This window comes from Trypanosoma theileri (assembly GCF_002087225.1).
Source record: "Trypanosoma theileri isolate Edinburgh chromosome Unknown TM35_Tth_7_V1, whole genome shotgun sequence".
Taxonomy (NCBI): Eukaryota; Euglenozoa; class Kinetoplastea; order Trypanosomatida; family Trypanosomatidae; genus Trypanosoma; species Trypanosoma theileri.
The window spans coordinates 749,069-766,754 of record NW_021639849.1 but is presented as its reverse complement, the minus strand read 5'-3'; the positions used below and the strand labels follow the sequence as shown (position 1 = coordinate 766,754).

The window sequence follows — 17,686 nt, the reverse complement described above, 5'->3', positions numbered from 1 at the left end:
AAAAAAAAAAAAAAGAAGAGCACAATAAAAAAGAAAAAATGAAAAAAAAAAAAAAAGAAAAAATGAGAAAACAGAAGAATATCCCTTTTTTACATGAAGACTAAAGGGACAGTCATTCACACATGTGAACAGAGAGAAAAAAAAGGATACACTGAAGCACAAAGACAGACAGAGATATCATCACGTACATACAAGAAGTACAGGAACAGAAGGCTTTGGGGCCCCAAATGCCTCTCCAACCCCACCACCCATTCATAGAGATTACTATTAATCTCAAAAAAAAACACTCAGTATTCGCTCGTCTACCCTTGATATCATTTATTTTTTTTTTTTCTTTCTTTTTGATTAGCCCATCTTTCTTTTTTTTTTCTTTTTCTCGTTCAATTCATATTTTGCATAACACAAGGGGTTCACAACACTCTACACAGAGAGAGAAAGTATCCAATTCAGGAATTTAGACTGGTGGTCCACACACATAAACACTCAGAAAAAGTGAGAGAGACAGAAAGGGGAGGAGAAGGTGAAGAGGATGTTGTGTCTTGTCGTTTCTTTAGGCACATGGCCCTGCCTTTTCTTTTATTCACCGTACAGGGCACCTCGTTAATTTTTTTTTTTTTTTTTTCATTGCAGTGGGGATGGTATGTATGCCATTAGACGACCTCGATCTAAGGCTTTTTTTTCGTTGTTGTTGTTGTTGCTGTTGCTGATACTCCTTTACTTGTTGGTTTTGTTGTTGATATTGATATTGATGTTGTGCTCCGCCTTGTCACTGCACTATTACCCTTCGTATCACTTCGTTCAGTCGATGAGTTTTTTGCGATTTTCTTATTCTGGCTCGTACCGTTGTCGTTGGTATTTCCAATGGAATGTTGTCTCCCTGTTGAACTTCGATGTAATCCATCCTTGTTGCTTTGTTGGGTGGAGTTTTTTTTCCCTGTCATGGGTGCATGTGATGCCATTTGCATAGATGTTTGTCTTTTAGACTCCTGTTTCGTTCCCTGGTGAATCTCCGTTGGTGGTTGTGGTGGTGATGGTGATGGTCCTTTACCCACAATATCATTACTCCGCTCAGGGATAATTGCCAACACTGCTGCTAAACTACTTTGAAAAACATCATTAGGTGGTGTAGATGAGTCTGAGGATGTTTCTTCATTCTCGTTCTTATCCCCATCCTTTCCTGTTGTATCTAAACTCATCAAAGAGAGACAGGATTGTGTGGGACTGACTGTAGATTCCCTCTTCTTCTTCTCCTCTAGAGTAATAAGCCACGGGTGCTCTAGTAGTTCTCGCGCGGCCGGTCGATGTGTTGGATCACTACATGTACAGTGTCTAATAAAGTCTTTAGCCTCTTCAGATATGTGTGATGGAACTTGTTCTTCCAATTTACCTTTCATAATGGCAAACATTACTGCCATATGGTTATCTAGATTCCAAAAAGGTGGATGTCCTGTTAACATTTCCAATACACAGCATCCTACAGACCATATATCCGCCATACAACTGTGACCACTACAAGCAATGACTTCTGGGGCCATGAAATTTGGAGTACCAGCAACACTATCTGTTATAAGTGTTGTTTTTAATTCTTTGCTCGTACCAAAATCACCTACTTTAAGCACATCATTCTCTGTTAGAAATAAATTATCACCTTTAAGGTCACGATGAACAATATGTCGTTGATGAAGGTAATCTAAACCTTGTAAAAGTTGACGAGTGTAATGTCGAGTCTCATCTTCACTAAAAGGACCTTTCTTTTTAAGTTTTTGGGCAACTGTACCACCACTAATATATTCCATATATATCAACAATGTACTAGATGCTTCGTCACGTCTAGCAGAGTAATAACTAATAATATGTTCATTATTTAACTTCCGCATTACACGTATTTCCCTTTCCAATGCACGAAGTTGTAATTCCACATTTTTAGTTATATCCGCCGTTACTACAATCTCTTTTATGGCAAGACAAAGTCCTGTATCTAAATCCACACCACGGAATACATCACCATAACTACCACGGCCTATTCGCTCTTCTCGCCGTACATTCACAATCTTTTTCCGCTGCATCACATCCGTAACGCTGGAGGCACAACGACTTGTGAGATGTCGTTTACCACTCACTTCTGATCCCCTCGCTGGACTATCTTTTGCGATACTGCTATTCATAGCGGGTACTGAAATATGACGACTCGTACTTGAGGCCCTTTGCCTTACCTCCATCCCACAAGACAGACTACAACTATGCACACTCTCTACATCAGAGGTCTCTGTAAACTCCCCTGAAGAGCCGGCGGCGGCGGAGGAGGAGGAGGAAGTCTCCTCTGAGGTGCCCAAAGAATGAAAAGACATGGACAATATGGATTCTCCACCAGCCGTCATTCGGGCTAAACTTGGTGTGGCGGTCTTAGCGGTACCCACACAAAAGGAAGGGGTTGTATTATCCCGCACACTTAAACTAGGGGCCAATTGCACGAGTCTCCCATCGGACTCACAAGTTAAACTCACCGCCTCACTCACATCATCCACCACATCTTCGCTCACTTCACTCCCACTCGAGACGTGCGATAAGGGACGTGGTGGGGGCGGGACACCGTCCAACTGCACGAGTTGCGTGACAGGCGGAGATGTTTTCACGGTTCGCACGATGCGTCTTGGTGTGATGATGCCTGGAGACGTCGGTGAGAGACTAGCCAAGTTTGGGGATACCTCCGGCCGTTCACCATCTACACCGAAGGAATTATTATGCAGGAAAAGATTCCGAGAGGCAGTTTCGTTCCTTGATCGATACATCTCAACTCACAACTAGAGAAAAGATTATTGTTTTTTTTTTTTTCCCCTGTTTTTTTTTTTTTTTTTTTTTCTTTCCTTCCTTCCCCGTTTCTTTCTTCGTTTATTCGTCTGTTCTCTTTTAATTTTCCTTTATATCTTCCTGTCTCAGTACCTCTTTTTTTTCCTTTGTTTCTTCTTTCCTCGTTTCTTCCGATTTATTTAAACAATGCAAAACAGCTTCGTCAACCAAAAGAGTTGCTCTAGTATCACTTGATCAAAACAAAAGCAAAACAAAAAACAAAATAGAAGAATACGCTCCACCAAAACACCACCGTGTAGAGCGTCAAACTGTGGGACTGTTTGAAAGCTTTACTTCCTTACAGCAGAGTGTTCACTCCAGATCACTCCCACTGATAGTCTCCGTATGTGTCTGTGAAATTGTATTTCTCCAGACAAAGAGAGAGAGAGAGAAATACAGAATACGTATTTTCCCACACTAAACGGATCCCAAATACGCTCTTCGCCTTTAAAACCTATTCCCTGGAACGCGAAAAATAAGTTCAAATTACTTTCTAATTCTGCCAATAAAGCCACTACTACAGTCTTCGCAATGGAAACTATATATATATATATATATATATATATATATATATATATATATAGTTGTATTTATTTATTTGCACTGTTGACGGAAGTACTCACTACCTCCCAATTCCTCTCTTCCACTCCCCCACCTATTTTGTTTACCCTCTATTCTACCTTATCACGATTTCCTGCTAAAGAAAAAAAAGAGAAAAAGAAAAGCAAGCAGAAAAAAAAATAGGCAACAATCGTATCATAACTTCTTTAAAAGAGAAATAAGTTCTTTTAATTAATTTCTTTCATTTGTCTCTTAACTTCTCTATCATTCGTTGTGTATGTGTGTTTGTGTCTTGTTCGTTTACTCTCATTCACACTAAGTACTGTCGTTAATCTTTTTTTGTGCTTGAGACCGTGGTGGAACAGTGTAGATACATACAAAGACTATTTAAAACCATTTAAATACTTTCGGAACGCAATACCACATCTCTCCGTATATGACACTTCAACCCTTTTTACAGAGAAGAGAACAATAATAATAATAATAATAATAATAAACATTAAATGTACGAAACATCTGTAGTCACTTTACGACGAAACCACCTTTGCAGAACGCGGTATACTTCCCGTGAACGGTGTGTAACAAGTAGAAACCCGAGAATTAGAAAAGACATACTTTGCATCTATGCCTAATTTGACTTCATGCGCCCTCGTGGCGTTACTCTCCGTTGCGAGAGCCAATACACAAATAAACCACTACATTGAAACATTCCTTCAGCTACCAGCCAGGTTTCAAGAATCTAGACATAGGAGAACAAATACAAGCCTCTACACACAGACAAAACACACACCCACACATACATTAATGTGCATGTGCAAATGTGTATTGTATTCCTTCCGTTTGACACGCCACACGTACCAACAGGAAGTACACCCACATCATGCTCAAGTTAAGACAGAACGGAAAAAAAGTGGAAAAACAAAAGCAAGGAGGAGCAAACAGTAAAGACTCACATACCAGACCTCAAGCGCCTACAGCACATAAATTTGCCTGCTGGTGCAAATGCCACCCTCCGAAATGCACTTCGCCACGCTGTCCCCAAATGAGGGAGGGCCGCAGATCACAGTAGACGTTGCTGGTCTCAGCTCCTCCACCACGGCGGGACCAAAGCGGCCCAAGTGTACCTTGAAGGCCTCCGGCACATCCACCATCTCCGTCAACCGGGTGAAGACGTAGTGCAGGCGGATGGTTCTGCGGGCGGAATTCACTTTCTCGGCGTCATCCTTGTTCTCGCAGGTATCACCGTAGTCCTTGACGAGCTCTGCCACCTCCTCGCGCAGCAACAGCGCCTCCATGTTTTGGTAGCTACACACCAACGTTACGGAAGCCGTCTGGTTCCTTAGCAAGTCCGCGGCAATCACGAAGAGGGGTGTCAGACCAACACCACCAGCAACAAGAAGCACGTGTCTTGACTCCACTGGTTCCTTCTGCAGCAATTCGTCCTTTGCTGCAATCCATAGAGGATCCAGTGGCCCCTTGTACTTTATTGTCTGGCCGCACTCGAGTAAGTGCATGTAGGAGGAAGCCACACCACCCGGATATTTTTTCACATCTATCGTAAAGCTAGTCTCTGTAAATCTGAATGGCGTGTACCTCCCCTCCTTAACGTATTCATTACCAGACGCATCAGGAACCAACACATTGATGTGACCTCCCGGTAGCAACTCCAGAGGAACTGGACACGAGAAGGTGATGCTCTTCACGTCCTCCCTTACCACCTGAATGTCAAGCACAGTGGCCTCCTTAACCGATGAAGGCAGTGCATCTGTCTCCTCAGTAGCGTTGTCCCCGATCTCTGCACCCAATGACGAAAGACGCCCAACAATGTACTCCTTTGCCATCTTTTTCGTGGTCTTACTGTGGATGCGGTCGAATACATCGCCGACCTCTTTTCCAACCCTGGACGTAATCGCTTGTTCACCGCCAGGGTGTGACGCCACAAAGTCTGTGACATCATGCACATTCCCATGAATAACCAAAACCACCCGCTTCTCATCGGCCACCATCCGATGCAAATCAGTTTCGCTGATTTCTTTCAAAGCAGGTGATGTGTTCGCTTCTTTTGCGGGGACCCTCTCTGCCCCTGCCGGTGTACCACTTGCGTTCACACCTGATTTAGCCGTCTCATTTTCTTGCTTTGTGGAGGCTGCGGCTTCTTTGGTCTCATCCTTCTTCCTCTGTGTTGAGCTCTTCGACGCAAAAACCCCCATTTCTACTTGCAATTTGCCAAACTGGGTCTCCACCACCTAGATGCACTCTCTCGCAGTATCGCTCAGCCCCCACTATGGGTGTATGTATGGAATATTCAAGCGAGTGCAAAAGAAAAACATTGCAATGAAAGCAAAGAAAAAGAAGAAACAGCACAGAAGAGAATCACAAAACACACCACCAACACACAAAAATACCACCGGTTTCAACACACAACAGAGGAATGAAAATGAAAGAGATCGTTGGAATACCAAACGATTCCTTGCCGTGACAACACGGTGCCAAGAAGAAGAGAGGGGGAGAAAGAAAGGAAGAAGTGGGGGATGGGGAAAGATGGGGAAGGATCAAGAAAAGTCACAGTCCCTAATCAAACCAATCTCCGCACTTGGCTATTCCCACCCGGAAATCGGGGACAGTGGGACTTCGTCCAGACCATCACTCTTCACATCACTCCAAGGCGGGGGAGTTCCGTAGAAAAGCAGACCCAAGAGGCATCAATGTAGAGAAACCTAACAAAAAAAAAAAAAAGAAAGAAAGAAAAAAAAAACAACAGTTTACACCCCAGGTGTAGCAATGAGAAACGCAAAACTCAGATACGGGAACACAGATATTTCCAGAAACAATTTACACACAAACACACAAGCGACAATCTTACTAGAATCTTAAACGTAATACTTGATAGCACTACAGCCCTCACTTCTTTCCCTTCCTCTTAGATGATATCTTGTCGAATTTGCCATTGGACGCTGTTGCCAGATGCCTTGCTGCGGCAGTCAGATGTCGGACCTCTTCCTGCGCCTGCGTAATGTGCTCTGAGCGGCGCTTATTATGCTCCTCCTTCTTCTTCTGCTTATCCAGTCGTGCCTTCTTCGCTCTACGTTCATCCAAGAACGGGTCGCCGCCCTCCTCCTGCGCCACGTAGCCAGGCCCCACCTCCCGCAGCCAGTCGTGCTTCTCGCGGTCCTCACGGGCGCGCTTGCCCCACTTGTCCTTCCAGACCTGCCGCTCCTCGTCGAACACGCGGTTGCTCTTCTTGCGATTGAGAGCAATGCCCTTCTTCAGCGCAAACTTCTCCCAGGCTGTGAGCGGCTTCGGCTTCGGTGGGGCCTTCTCACGCGGCAGCAGCATCACAGGCTGCGGCAGCTTCACCAACGTCGAGGTGGCGTCGAACTTCCCCCGCTTTGTCACCGTCGGGAGTTCTCGGCACTCATTCAACAGCACCTTCACGGCTTCAGTGGCGGATACGTGCAGGTCCGCCTCCGTACGCTGCGGTCCACTAATAACGGAAACGTTCGTGACGCAGAGGAGCCCAACATCCAAGTGATGCTCGTTCATTGCTTCAGTAGGAGTGTGCGTCCGCGACTTCTCCTTGTCAGACGTACAACAAGAAAAAATAAAATAAAAAAAAAACAGAAAAGCAACGGAGCAAAAGTCAGACAGGAGAAACAAAAAAATAAAGAAAAAAAGTAGTACAACCAACTCCCTGCATACCAGTAAAAAGGGAAGAAAAGAAAAAGAGAAAAAAAAAAGCGAGCAGAGAAAGCACATACACGAGACTCAAATGTCCACGAAAATATACACAATCACTCGCTTTTACTCCTCTTTAAGCTATATATCGTCGCTCAATAAGAAAAAAAAAAACAACGATATCTTTTTTTCATATGTATGCTGTATTTTTTTTTTTTTTTTACCCTTTGGTTTTACACGAGTTGGTCCAGTGGAACTGCCGTTCCACGTTCAACCGTTCCCTCTTCTTTTCCGGCTCCTTCTCGAAGCATTTTTACCTGTACTTCACCGCGGGCCCATTCATCTGGGGCCACAAGCACTGCGCGGACAGCCCCAATGCGGTCTGCATAGTTAAATGCCTGAACCACCTTCTTCTTATCAAGGACGATATCTGCACTTCGTCCAGCGTCCCGTAGTCGGCGAAGAACTGTTAAAGCATGGGTACGCATTGATTCATCAAAGGGAATTACGAGATCATCCACAACATGTGGAATATTAGGCAACAATTGCTTGTCCTGGAGGAGTTCAACAATAACACAATCACCGAAGCCAAAACCAGCACATGGAACTTGTGTTGGGCTTCCGTAGGTCGTGAGCAAGTTGTCATAACGACCTCCACCACAGATAGCACGGAACTTTCCTTCACGGTCAAAACCTTCAAAAACAATACCTGTGTAATAGGCTAGTCCACGCACTACAGTTGCATCGAAGACTACCCAGTCACCATAACCGTATGCCTCAACTTGTGCAAAGAACTGCTTGAGTTCTTGAACAGCATCGTGCTCTTCTCCAAGACGTTGCGCTATTTCATCAATGGACTTGAGAGAAAGAGTACTGGTGATAACGTTTACAACATTAGCATCAAGTCCGAGAGCAACCAACTGCGATATAACTTCCTCATGAGGAAGTTTATCCATCTTGTCCACAATAACACAAACAGGGGCAAATTTGTCTGGAGTAACACCGGCTTGTTCTACCACTGTTTGTAATATCTTTCGAGAGTTAATTTTGATACCAACATCTTTTGAAGTCAGTCCCAAACTCTGCATAGCATCACACGCTGCACATACCAGTTCAACTTCTGCAGATACTCCCTTTACGCCCACAATGTCCATATTCCATTGGTAGTGTTCCCGTCGTCGACCACGTGTGATGGCTTCATAACGCCAGCATTGTGGAATAGAATACCACTTTGCAGGTAAGAGGAGAGATCGACCTTTCCCAAGGAGTAAACGTGCAAGAGATGGTGTCATCTCTGGTCGCAATGTTACACGATGACCACCCTTAGTAATGAAATTAAACATTTGCTCAGTAATTTCTTCCCCAGCTTTACGGATATACAACTCCTCTGACTCCAGTACAGGTGCGTCATACTCTTCAAAGCCAAACTTCTTTGCGGTAGCATGGAAAACATCAAATAAATACCGACGACCTCTCATTACCTCAGGTGGGAAGTCACGGCAACCCTGCACAGGCTCTGTCTCCACCATATTCTTTTGGCTCTTCTTCTTAGATTTCTTGGCGATTGAACCGCTGTCATCCGTGATAATCAAGGCCTCCTTTTCAGCCAGTAATTGCTTCAGCTGCGCAATCTCCGCGAGGATGGCAGTATTGTCAACACCTTTAGACATTGAACGTAACAAAAAGGAAAACGCACGCGTTGTAAAGTTTAATAAAAAAAGAAAAATAGAAAAAAAATCAAGTTTTTTTTTTTTTTTTTCTTCCTTCCTGCTTTCTTTTTGAGGAAAATATATTTTAAAAAAAAAAAAAAAAAAATTAAAAAAAAAAAAAAAAATGAAGTCTGAATTACAATAAAGTGATAATAAACAAGAAAAAAAAAAAAGAAAGATATCTCAAGAATAAGTCATTGTAGACATAACCTATGCATCTGCAAACAGGATATTTTTCACCTTTTTATTAAGATGATAATGCCATCAAAGCAGAAAAGACTTCATTTACTCGTTCAGTCATAAAGATTTGGTGTAACTCTGCATCTACACTTGCTATAGGGCGAGCCGGTCGTCCTTCATATACAACGTAAGGCGCAAGTCTTACACCAGATGGTACGATACTTCCCGAACGCAACCAAACACCATCAGGGATTTCTACCCATTCAGAAATCACACACTCATCTTCAATAAGCACAAAGTTTCCAACGGATTGGGCCTCAGAGACTACACGGCGTCCAATCACTGTCATAGAACCCACTATCACAGGAGTTGATTCTGCTACACTTCGATTTAACAAGGATCGCAATGGCGGACGCAAAACACATTGTTCGCGGAGAATAACTGCGTTACCTAATGTTATTTCAGCAATATCTCCACGAACAACAACCTTTTTTTCCAAGAGAAGCAACCCTATCGTTTTTACTTGACCCATCAGATGGGCTGTGTTGTGTGACCAATGTGAAACACCATCATAAATCAATTCATTTTTCTTATCGTACACAAGACCAGGAAACGAGGAAGATGTAAGCACGCAAGGTGTCCCTGATGTCATTAATATAGGTATGCATGATACCTCTTTGTAGCAAACCTCCATACTAATTTCTTATGTTTTTTTTTTTTTGTATCTATATTATATTTGTCGTTTTTCTCCCCTTTTCTCACAACTAAGATAAGATAAAACAACTGTAAAAAATTATCTGCAAACGAAATAAAAAATTCATATACCACATTTAATACAAACTTCCATTGTATAAATTTTCCAACCCTCATTCATTCCTTCACTTTTCTTTGTTTTTGTTTTTACTTCTTATATTATACAATGAAAAATAAAACAAACCATATGTGCAATAAGAAACTCCATAAAACAATACTGTTCCGTCAAAGTTTATAGCAATTCAATGTTACCAAGGATCGCTTTTCCGCTCTTCACGTGTGATTGCAATACCAGGATCTCGTAGTACCCAATGTCCACGGTGACGTGCTGGCACTTTGAGTGCACCTTCACGAAGTGGCTCAAACGGGTCTGGTTTGGGCGGGTGTGGTAGTTCCGTCGGCAGAACAGTTTCTTCTCTCTCTTCTAGAGAAGAGAGTAAAGTCATTTGTGTAGAGGCAGGAGTTTTGAAAACACCAGCATGACGATTCGTGCTTTGCCGCATACTTTGTTTCCCAATAATAAGATCTAGTTGCCGCATAAGGGGATCATCGTGAAGTTGGAAATACGACAAAGCACCATGTAATTTTTTAGTGTAAAGTTTTGCTACTGACAATGAGGAAGACATTGTAAAAGAAGGTCGAAATGCCTCAACTTCTCGTAGGAACTCACTCTCAATAGCGTGGCATGCCTTTTTATCACCTTCCATTGCGGCGTTTTTATGTGCCAAATGCAGTTTTATAAGTTGCAAAGCACCGTCTACAAATGGAGATGGATTGTGAAGAGCATTAGATTTCAGAAAAGAAAACTTTCTCAGCATGTCCCTTTCTCAAACACAAACACACAGAGACACAGAGAGAGAGAGAGAAAGATATGGAGATGAAGAGAGAATCCCCACGACTAGTCTTGATAACCAATGTATCTTCGCTTCTCTGTGTTACTATTTTTTGTTGTAAAGTAAAGAAGGAAAAAAAAACAAGAGTTGATCATCTTCTCATGAAATACTGCAGAAGGATTGTTCAGGGAAAACATAAAACGAAAAAAAAAGAATTCTTTACAAGAACAAGAGAAACAAACCTAGCACTAAGAGTATTATTCTCCGTTTTTCCCATTCGCTCTCTCTCTCTCTCACACACACACATACACACACACTCTATCACAGAAACAAACAAATACACACACAACTCCGTTCAACGTACACTATATGATACCCAATCACACAATATACCCCTCAACACAGGAAAGAAAGAGAGAAATATCAAATAGCTAGGAAAATAATAACAATAATAATAACAGCAATGATAATAATTCACAGCAATATTAACACGTTTAATTATATTCTTCCTAGTACACTCCTGAAGGAAAACAAAAAATAAAAATAAAAATGTTTTTTTTTTTATTTTTTATGCTCCAAGAAAAAAAAAAAAGCGTCCTCTTCTACTATTCCCTCTGCTGAAATAGCTGTACATGTGTATAGTATTACACAAACCATCAAATCCTGTAAAATATTTTTGAAATATCCTTCATTCTCATCCAAGCCTATCAATCTATACACCCCCCCCCCCACTTACGGGTCACCTGTGTAACCCATTCTCTTGCTCTTCACGATCTTTGGCCACTTCTTCCACTTCTCCTGGCGTGATACATTCTTAAAGGCAGCACCACGATCGTACACTCGGTCCTCGTGTACATAATCTTCAGGTAATAATCCTTCAGATTTCCATTTTTCAATTTTATCTTTTACTATATCGTCAATTTTTGCATTTGGATTATGCACACTTGAACCCAAAGTTGATGGATTGTAATCAAAATACAGTTGACGTGGTGAAAATTGTCTTGGAGCTCGAATACTACTATGCCAGCAAACGTGATAATACATTTTATCATTCTCCTTAAGGGGAACTCTTAGCTTCCCTGCTCCATGACCACGAAGATCAGAATATGTAATGCGTAAAAATTTCACCTTGCGTTCCCCAAAGTTAAAAAGATATTTTTTAATGTATTCGTAAATAATATTATCGTTCACAGCATTAAGTGCAACGACAATAGATCGAGCTTCTACTCGATCCAGATCAGCTTGAACATCTAGCATCTCCTCAAGAATCAGTCGAACCCCTTGCTCATCACCCAAACGACCCACACTTTTTAAAAGAAAATTCCATTGAGCGGTGTCAAAAAAGGGTGTATAGTTCCAGCCATCTTTTAAGCATTTTTCAAAAATAGGTTTCCAATTATTGTGATCTATTTTACTGCAGTAGAAAAGAATAGCTTTAACCAAAGCAAGTGGTGGTTTTGCTGTAGAACCATCAGTCATAAAGCGTTCATGACAATACTTCTCCCATAATGCCATGGCCTCTCCACTTCTATGGAATCCACAGTGTTGAAGTACCTTTGCCAACCAAAGATCTCTCGTCAATTCATCATCAATAAGGTGAGCTGAATTAGTGTAATCCGCGATAACCTCCTCAACAGGAGTATTGGGCATCGTACGCCCATGTGGAAGCTTACGTAGTTGTGGTTCCAAGGCCACTCGAAAAACGGGATGCATATCGAGTTCAATCCACACACCACGATACTTGTTGACAAGTGAATGAGCACTCTGGTAGGGAGCCGACATTGTTCGGTTGACCGCATGTGGTCGTTCCATTCCCTGTGGAAGATTGTAATGCCAATGATACTGACTGTACGCAATCATTGGTGAGGTGTCCGGATTTACAGGCGTGTAGCCAACGGCTCGCTTGGATGTTCGCCGAAGCATCGGCGCCTATAAATTAATTAACAGTAGCAGTTGTACTCTCTCACTAGTTGGGGCACGTTCTGTTTACCCACAATGATTCAAAAGAAGAAGAAAAAACAAGGTTCGTAAACCTCTATTAAAAACAGTCAAGCCAAAAAAAAAAAAAACGAATATCAAGACCTTTAACAGTAATGGGTGAATGTGAGGAAATGAAGAAAAAACAAATAATGGAAAAAAAACAAAAAAAAAAAAGAAAAAGCGAAAGAAAAAGACAATATTTGATGAAAAACGGAGGTAATAGCTTACTGTGGCACTTTGTTGTGACACTTTTTTTTTTTCTTCGCTGTCACCTCCATTCACTTTCCACACATTGGATTCCCTAACGTGAAGAAACACAAAGAAGATTGCCAATTCTTATCAGTGACTCCTTCCTCTACAGTTAACCTCCACACTGTTGTGGGAGGTCACCTTAAAAAAAAAAAAAAAAGGCAGTTTAATTTGAAGAATCTCTTCTCAGGTTATTTTCATTCATTATAGATCTTTTAACGGTTCAATTTTTTTTTTTTTTTTGATGTTCAAAAGATCAATTCAACAAATGGAGACGTAAGCAATCATGACACCCATGCCTTTTCTTCCTCTTGCTAATATTATAGCTGCGTATGTGCGGTAGCGTTAGTTACGTGTTATGGTATCAGCGCTTCCTCTGTCGGTTTTCCCAATGCGTCGTTCCGCTCTCCTTTCTCTCTCTCTCTTTACTCATTTCCTCTCGTTTACCATGCTACGTGTCGCCTGAGAGAACTATACCCTACCTTTCTTTCTTTTCTTTCTCTCTCATTTTGCATCCACCTCATATTCATCTCCCTTCTCTCATTTCCCGCCACCTCTAGATGAACCCTAACGCCTTATACAAGCAGTCTATCTATCTACTTTTTTTGTTTCTTTGTTTCTTTGCTTTTTGTTTTTTTTTTTGTTTTTCTTCTCCCTCGCTCCCTCAATCCCTCTCATTCTTTCTTTCTGTATTCTCTTCTTTTGCTCTCATTCCTTTCATCCCCAACCCCATATTTCCAAACTATCTATTCCGGCGAATGTAGCAGTATGCACCAAGAGTAGGGACTTCAGTCTCCTTTGGCCCAGCAGTTTGTACCAAGGGCAACACCCGATACCCATCACGCAGAAGTGCTGGAGGAAATGCAGCAGTAAAAATAGATGAGGCGCGTTTTTGTGCGAACTCACAATCAATCACTGCTACTGTTGCATCGTTACATCCTTTAAAAGTAAAATTATTTCCATTCACCCGAGCTGAACCTGCGCCATAGACGTGAACTTCACCTTTTGTTAAACCAGGTTCCTGAATTTCTTGAGGGCCAGCAATGATTTGTACCGTCGTATCTACGGTTCCTTCCTCTTCTGAATCACTTTTTATGAGATACCCACTGTGTCCATTATCCACAAAACGTCCTTGTGCCCACATTTGACCCTTCCAACTATTTCCATAGTTAATTAATTGCATTCCCATTTTGGAGGCGATGCTGATACAATTCACATTGTCGATATCTTCTTTGTTAGAGAAAAAAGCGAAGTGATCATCAAGATCCTTCCTAGAAAGTTGTGCCGTTCGAATAGTCTTCTCTGTGAAGACCTGAATTTCCCAGGGTCTAGGTTTTTCACATTTTGTATACTTTAAGAACAGAATATTCGATAGGGCAACAGATTCCTTCTTATCCTCTGTATCAACAGTACCTCCAACCACTACCTTAACCTCATTTAGGTTTTCCTTCCTTAACGTAAATTCTTCACCAAGATTAAACTTTACAAGGTGCTCACGTAGGTGTTTCTTGCTTAGAATAGGTAAACCATTTATATGGGTCAACCAGTCATCCTTGCATAAACCGGCTTTAGAAGCTGGAGTTCCTGGAAGAACATCTGTTACACGCACTCCCAGTCCTTCCTTATTCATATCTGCTACCAAACATCCAACAAATGGTTTTAAGTTGCATTGATATCCAGCAATAAGTACTTTATTTCGTTGAGCAGCAGGACTGAATTTAGGATCACTGATAATGGCTCCCTCAAACATAAGACCTTTTGCCAACATAGCTCCAAGACTTTCTGTTAGTTTTTGGGCTAACTCATCTTTCACTTCCACTGGAATTTCATCTGTTGGAGACAAACAAAGAATTATGGGATAAGGAATAGTCAAAAAACCACTTTTTCTTATACCTTCTAGAATAGATTGTAGTGGGCATTTTCCGCTATAGAGAATACCATTTTCACCTTTTCGAACCCTCAATACAAATGCTCTAGTATTATCTGCCAATGCACGCTTAAGATCATCTTCAGTTTCAATTTGTGTAGTATTGATTAGATATCGAGTTAGTGGTTGTGTCATATCTTGCCAAACATCTGTTGTGCGTGATGGATCCAAGGCATTATTGGTAAGTAAACTTCCCGTGTAAGTACTGAAATTGAATCTATGAACAACCCCACCAAAACGGTATTTACACTTTTCCAGTACCTGAAGATCTGTTACATCATTACGTTGCTCTTCTCGAAGAAATTTTCCAAACTGTTCTACAGTCATCATATCCCCATCTCCCGCATATTTCTCATATAAACTCATTGAATGTACCAGTTTTGCTGAACAAAAGTAAGAATTTAAAACACTAGAAAAGTCATTCGTAGTACTCACACCATTGTTATGACCTTTAGTATTAGTCACCATCCGCTCAGCGGTCCCATCTGTATGTTTTGCGAATCCTGTATTTTTATTAAACCACGCGTTAAGAAGACGGGCAAAACCGTCATCGACGCAGTATTCAGTCACACCGGGGAGAGCTTTCGAAATTGTCTCAAGTTTTAATTCATTAGCAATTTTTGTAATGATATCGAGAACAACCTTTGTCTTCAATCGAAACCGGGTGCGCGTTACTTCTACACATGTATTCACAAAGGTCAAGGAAACATTATACCGTTCCGCTGATGATCTAAATAAGGAAGTGGCACTTAGAGTTGTTTCCGCCCCCTCAAGAAATGAACGCAGGTACTGCTCCGCTAAAACCTGCTGATCGAAATTCCGTGGAGAATGAGGGGGGTTCTTCTCATCATTCTTCCTATTTATTTTTTTTTCTTCATGGCATTCTTTAGAGCGATGATTATTATGATTCGCCTTGCCGACGGGCTCTTTCGCCTGGCAGATACCCATTGTTACAACCTTAGCTAGAATAACATTCACATATAAGACACAAAAAGAAAAGAAAAAAAAAGAAAAAAAAAATACATTATTGTTGTGTACAGTTTACAGGGTCACGAAACCCTAACTGTGGATACTGGCCTCACTCTACATACGTTTTATATAAATATACTAGGGAGCAAATAACATATTTGAAATCAGAAAAAAATCTTTTTGAGTCTTCCTCTACACTTAACCGGCCTTACCAGGGGGTTGCTTGTTCATGCGGAGCTTCTCACCGGCCTTCAGTGTCTTCGCAAGGTAGCGTTGTGTGTACTTGAGGCGCTTGAACGCACGGCCACGGGGCTGCTTCTTCTTTTCCTGCTTGGCGACCTTTGGGGTCTGGTTCTTCACCTTACCAGCACGAGCCAATGAACCGTGGACCTTACCCATGTTTCCTCTAGTATCCCGAGAAAAACTCTGTAAATGAGATAGAATAAAATAAAAAGAAAAGAAAAGAAAGGAAAGAAATGTTAAAGGGGTATGTACTCATACACAAATAGATATATAAACACATCATTGAATGTTCGCATAGAACGTAGAAAAATAAGAAAAAGTATGCTGATCAATTCATCTTATAAAAAATTCTACCATGTGGTAAAAAATGGAATAAAAAGGAAAATGATATTAATTGTTTCCTACATCTTAACCGGCCTTACCAGGGGGTTGCTTGTTCATGCGGAGCTTCTCACCGGCCTTCAGTGTCTTCGCAAGGTAGCGTTGAGTGTACTTGAGGCGCTTGAACGCACGGCCACGGGGCTGCTTCTTCTTTTCCTGCTTGGCGACCTTTGGGGTCTGGTTCTTCACCTTACCAGCACGAGCCAATGAACCGTGGACCTTACCCATCTCTGAAACTTAAGAAACTATATTGTGTTAATGAGAATAGGAAGGGGAGAAAAAAATGCATCAGAACCACAGACAGATGAGAGTTATTCGTGTTTGCAACAGTGTCACGAAACTGCATAGAAATAGGCAGACAGATAGAGAGAGAGAGAGAGAAAGAGAGAATGAGAGAAAGAAAGACATACAAGCATATAAACACACAGTTGTTAATCTCAAGTAGTCTCAAAAAAAAAAAAAAACTTCCAAACATGATAAGTCAAACTGAAGTATTACAGCGACCATCACAAGTGAATATAGGCATGAAAGGAGTAAAGGAAAACATAAAACATGAAAAAAAAAAAACCATTAATCTGTACATTGGGTATTCACCGCATAGCATTCAACCATTTGGATGAACATGGGGTGGGAGCAAAGGAAGGTGGACCAGTAGCATAGTGTCTCCTCGTCATAATAGGTTTTTCATCATGTGGCAAATCGAACATAGTGTACGGAGACGTAGATGCTAAAGCTCCTTGTGGAAAATGGTTACTTTGTTGCATATTTTCAGGAAGAACAGACCTTTCCACTTGGTCGTTAACTGCCTTGTACGACCAGAATGGCCGCTGGTAGGGAGTCAAAAGAGCCGGAAAAACTCCTGTATAGGTGTCTTTTGTTCGATAATAAGACTCCCAAAGAAGCTCTCTTGTTGTTATATCTTCATCAAGTTGGTCGTTAACGTTGCTTCCAGTGGTCCTAAAAGTTTTTAACGAAGTATCTTTCTTCCATTTGGTTGAAGATGTAGTGGATTCAAACGCAGGTCGTAGTTCACCTTTTCCTTTAATTGTATTCTTTGGTGACAGCCCATCAAGTTTCTGTATCGCCTGACCATCAGGTACTGAAGCGTTTGTCTCCTGTGAAACAGCTTGTACTTGCGTTTTACTTGCCGCTTTTACTTTCACAGGACGGAGACTTTTTGAATTCTTCTCACTATTATTTGGAATACGACTCGATTCTGCCTTTAATCGCAACATATTGAAGTATTTCTGAGAGTATTGGGTTCCAAGAAGCCACTCATCAAAGGAATCCGGTTTTTCAAGCGCGTTGAGTAGGTTGTCCCGAGCTTCAGTACCCATGAATGAGGGAAGTAATTCTATTTGCCAAAGAAGAGAGAAGCT

At 41.5% G+C, this 17,686-nt stretch overlaps 9 protein-coding genes across 9 annotated transcripts; all 9 read right to left on the bottom strand.

Moving 5' to 3' along the window:
* Positions 1 to 665: 665 nt before the first annotated feature.
* On the bottom strand, positions 666 to 2,789 carry TM35_000074440 (protein kinase; the record flags this gene model as incomplete). The annotated part of the gene is made up of 1 exon (XM_029023890.1): positions 666 to 2,789. The coding sequence occupies one exon, from the start codon at positions 2,787 to 2,789 to the stop codon at positions 666 to 668; it is 2,124 nt and encodes a 707-aa protein (XP_028885086.1).
* A 1,590-nt stretch (positions 2,790 to 4,379) lies between these two features.
* TM35_000074430 (putative nitrate reductase) lies at positions 4,380 to 5,618 on the bottom strand (the record flags this gene model as incomplete). Its single annotated transcript, XM_029023889.1, has 1 exon — positions 4,380 to 5,618. One exon carries the CDS (start codon positions 5,616 to 5,618, stop codon positions 4,380 to 4,382), a length of 1,239 nt encoding a protein of 412 aa, XP_028885085.1.
* Positions 5,619 to 6,309: 691 nt separating this feature from the next.
* On the bottom strand, positions 6,310 to 6,951 carry TM35_000074420 (putative ribosome biogenesis regulatory protein (RRS1); the record flags this gene model as incomplete). Its single annotated transcript, XM_029023888.1, has 1 exon — positions 6,310 to 6,951. One exon carries the CDS (start codon positions 6,949 to 6,951, stop codon positions 6,310 to 6,312), a length of 642 nt encoding a protein of 213 aa, XP_028885084.1.
* Positions 6,952 to 7,316: 365 nt separating this feature from the next.
* TM35_000074410 (histidyl-tRNA synthetase) lies at positions 7,317 to 8,753 on the bottom strand (the record flags this gene model as incomplete). The annotated part of the gene is made up of 1 exon (XM_029023887.1): positions 7,317 to 8,753. The coding sequence occupies one exon, from the start codon at positions 8,751 to 8,753 to the stop codon at positions 7,317 to 7,319; it is 1,437 nt and encodes a 478-aa protein (XP_028885083.1).
* A 286-nt stretch (positions 8,754 to 9,039) lies between these two features.
* On the bottom strand, positions 9,040 to 9,624 carry TM35_000074400 (trimeric LpxA-like protein; the record flags this gene model as incomplete). The annotated part of the gene is made up of 1 exon (XM_029023886.1): positions 9,040 to 9,624. One exon carries the CDS (start codon positions 9,622 to 9,624, stop codon positions 9,040 to 9,042), a length of 585 nt encoding a protein of 194 aa, XP_028885082.1.
* A 349-nt stretch (positions 9,625 to 9,973) lies between these two features.
* TM35_000074390 (uncharacterized protein) lies at positions 9,974 to 10,543 on the bottom strand (the record flags this gene model as incomplete). The annotated part of the gene is made up of 1 exon (XM_029023885.1): positions 9,974 to 10,543. The coding sequence occupies one exon, from the start codon at positions 10,541 to 10,543 to the stop codon at positions 9,974 to 9,976; it is 570 nt and encodes a 189-aa protein (XP_028885081.1).
* A 747-nt stretch (positions 10,544 to 11,290) lies between these two features.
* On the bottom strand, positions 11,291 to 12,481 carry TM35_000074380 (uncharacterized protein; the record flags this gene model as incomplete). Its single annotated transcript, XM_029023884.1, has 1 exon — positions 11,291 to 12,481. The coding sequence occupies one exon, from the start codon at positions 12,479 to 12,481 to the stop codon at positions 11,291 to 11,293; it is 1,191 nt and encodes a 396-aa protein (XP_028885080.1).
* A 1,048-nt stretch (positions 12,482 to 13,529) lies between these two features.
* TM35_000074370 (phospholipase C, delta) lies at positions 13,530 to 15,662 on the bottom strand (the record flags this gene model as incomplete). The annotated part of the gene is made up of 1 exon (XM_029023883.1): positions 13,530 to 15,662. The coding sequence occupies one exon, from the start codon at positions 15,660 to 15,662 to the stop codon at positions 13,530 to 13,532; it is 2,133 nt and encodes a 710-aa protein (XP_028885079.1).
* A 1,235-nt stretch (positions 15,663 to 16,897) lies between these two features.
* Positions 16,898 to 17,644, bottom strand: TM35_000074360 (uncharacterized protein; the record flags this gene model as incomplete). The annotated part of the gene is made up of 1 exon (XM_029023882.1): positions 16,898 to 17,644. The coding sequence occupies one exon, from the start codon at positions 17,642 to 17,644 to the stop codon at positions 16,898 to 16,900; it is 747 nt and encodes a 248-aa protein (XP_028885078.1).
* Between the last annotated feature and the right edge of the window lie 42 nt (positions 17,645 to 17,686).